The 2567-nt window shown below is 43.4% G+C and overlaps 1 protein-coding gene across 1 annotated transcript; it reads left to right on the forward strand.

The window, feature by feature from the left end:
• The first annotated feature begins 328 nt into the window (after positions 1 to 328).
• On the forward strand, positions 329 to 1365 carry LOC134576886 (zinc finger and SCAN domain-containing protein 12-like). The gene has a single exon (XM_063435566.1). It carries the CDS (start codon positions 329 to 331, stop codon positions 1241 to 1243), a length of 915 nt encoding a protein of 304 aa, XP_063291636.1. The 3' UTR covers positions 1244 to 1365.
• Positions 1366 to 2567: the final 1202 nt, after the last annotated feature.

The raw sequence follows: 2567 nt of genomic DNA on the forward strand, positions 1-2567 counted from the left end.
ATCAGGCCACCAGTATGATACAGAAGGAGATACAGGCTTTGACCAAGGGACTGACCAGAGTCTCGGATGGGACGCAGTCCGAGGTTAAAATGATCAGAGCCAGCCGTTACCTGCAGAAGATGACACCTACAGATGATGTGGAAGCATACCTGCAAGCTTTTGAGAGGACAGCTTAGAGAGAGAAGAGTGGCCGGTGAGTGAGTGGGCAAGCATACTGGCACCTTTTCTTATTGGAGAACCCTAGAAGGCTTTCTATGACCTGGAACCAGCACAGGCAGGGGTCTACTCCAAACTGAAGGCTGAGATCATTGCACGACTTGGTGTGACTATGGCAGTTCGTGCCCAAAGATTTCATGCCTGGACTTTCAACCAAGGGAAACCTATCCGCTCCCAGATGTTTGACCTGATAAATCTTGCTAGAAAGTGGTTACAACCAGAAATAAATACGGCAAGCCACATCATGGAACTTCTTGTGATGGACAGATTCCTGCAGGGCTTGCCTGCTTCACTGTGTCGATGGGTCAGTCAGAGTGATCCACAATCAGCAGATGAGTTAATTGGTTTGGTGGAAAGATATGTTGCTGCGGATGACAGACAGTGGCTTAGCAACACAAAGTCTATGCAGAGAGTTAAGACTCCAGCTGCTGAAAGACCTGGTAAGATTTTTCAAGGTTTCAGAGACACAGAGGAACAAGAGACATATTCTCAGAGACCCCATACGCCTTTGCCTAGAAATGTTAATCCTGGAAAAGGGGCTAGGTGGGGGACAGTTGATAATATTAAATGTTTCCGGTGTAATGAACCTGGACATAAAGCTAGAGACTGTCCCATGATTAATGAACCTATGCAATGCAATATGATTAATCAGGATGTACAATTGTCTTGTTTGCTGAATTATATGGAATCTGCTGTTGCCAACTGTAGTCACAATCCGCAGATATGTTCCATAAGGGTGAATGGCAAAGAGGTTAGAGCTCTACTAGACTCCGGAAGTATGGCGACATTGATAACAAAATGCCTTGTACCTGAACGCGATATTGATGCATTTCAGAAAATTGGTATAATTTGTGTTCATGGTGACAAACGTGAATATCCTACAGTTTTGCTAAAATTTGAAAGCCTTTTTGGTACTGTGAATCATAGAGTGGGGGTGGTGGATAAATTGGCTTATGATGTGGTGTTGGGAAGGGATTTCCCCCAATTTTTAGACTTGTGGGGGTCGCCAGGAAAAAATAACTCATGATTGTATAGCAAATGATGATGATTCTGGAAATGTGTTCCCTTTTTCTGACATAGAATGGGAAGGACTAGGCATAAGACCAGAGAAGGCTGAAGCCTCAAGTCACAGGCCAGCTTTAGTAGGAGATGACCCGGGCCATGATAGTCAGGAGTCCGATAATGATCAGGATCAAGGCATTAACTTCCCTGAATTAGAAGTCAGTCCTGTTATCTTCAGGAAAGCACAATGGGAAGACCCCACTCTTGCAGAGGCCCGTAAAAATATCCAGATTTCTACTGATGATCCAGTACAACTAGATAGAGCCCCTTCTTTTCCTTACTTTGAGGTACAGAATGATTTGATATATAGAGTAGAGAAAAAGGGGATGGATGTTGTAAAGCAACTACTTGTTCCTAAGCCCTTCAGACATACAGTCCTAAATCTTGCACACAGCCATATACTGGGGGGACATTTAGGCATAGAAAAGACAAAAGAAAGAGTCTTACAGAGGTTTTATTGGCCAGGGGGAATTTGCTTCAGTTGCAAATTATTGTTCCTCTTGTCCTGAATGCCAACATTCCGCCCCTTTTAAGGCATACTGCAGTCCTCTGGTACCATTGCCTATAATAGAAATACCTTTTGAGAGGATTGCAATGGACTTGGTAGGTCCTCTGGTAAAGTCTGCAAGGGGGCACCAGTACATATTGGTGATTTTGGATTATGCTACCAACTACCCGGAAGCAGTACCCCTACGTAACACGTCTGCAAAGACAATAGCGAGAGAACTCATGCTCATGTTTAGCCGGGTGGGCATACCAAAAGAAATTTTGACAGATCAGTGTACACCATTTATGTCTAAAGTTACCAAGGAGTTATGTAAACTACTTCAAATTAAACATCTTAGGACCTCTGTTTATCATCCCCAGACAGATGGACTGGTAGAACGGTTTAACAAGACCTTAAAAAGTATGTTAAGGAAAGTAATTGACAAGGATGGTAAGAATTGGGATTGCTTACTACCCTATCTAATGTTCTCCACAAGCTTCTACGGGCTTCTCTCCTTTTGAGCTTCTATATGCCCATCATCCCAGAGGTCTGCTAGATATAGCAAAAGAAACCTGGGAACAGGGGTCCAATCCGTACCGTAGTGTAATTGAGCACATAGCTCAAATGCAAGATAGGATGGCGGCTGTCATGCCAATAGTTAAAGAACATATGCAGAAAGCCCAAGAGGCCCAGAAAAACATTTATTATAAATATGCCAGACTGAGAGTTTTTCACCCAGGAGACAGAGTACTTGTTTTGGTCCCTACAGTAGAAAATACATTTCTAGCATCTTGGCATGGCC

Source organism: Pelobates fuscus, chromosome 11, assembly GCF_036172605.1.
Source record: "Pelobates fuscus isolate aPelFus1 chromosome 11, aPelFus1.pri, whole genome shotgun sequence".
Lineage (NCBI taxonomy): Eukaryota > Metazoa > Chordata > Amphibia > Anura > Pelobatidae > Pelobates > Pelobates fuscus.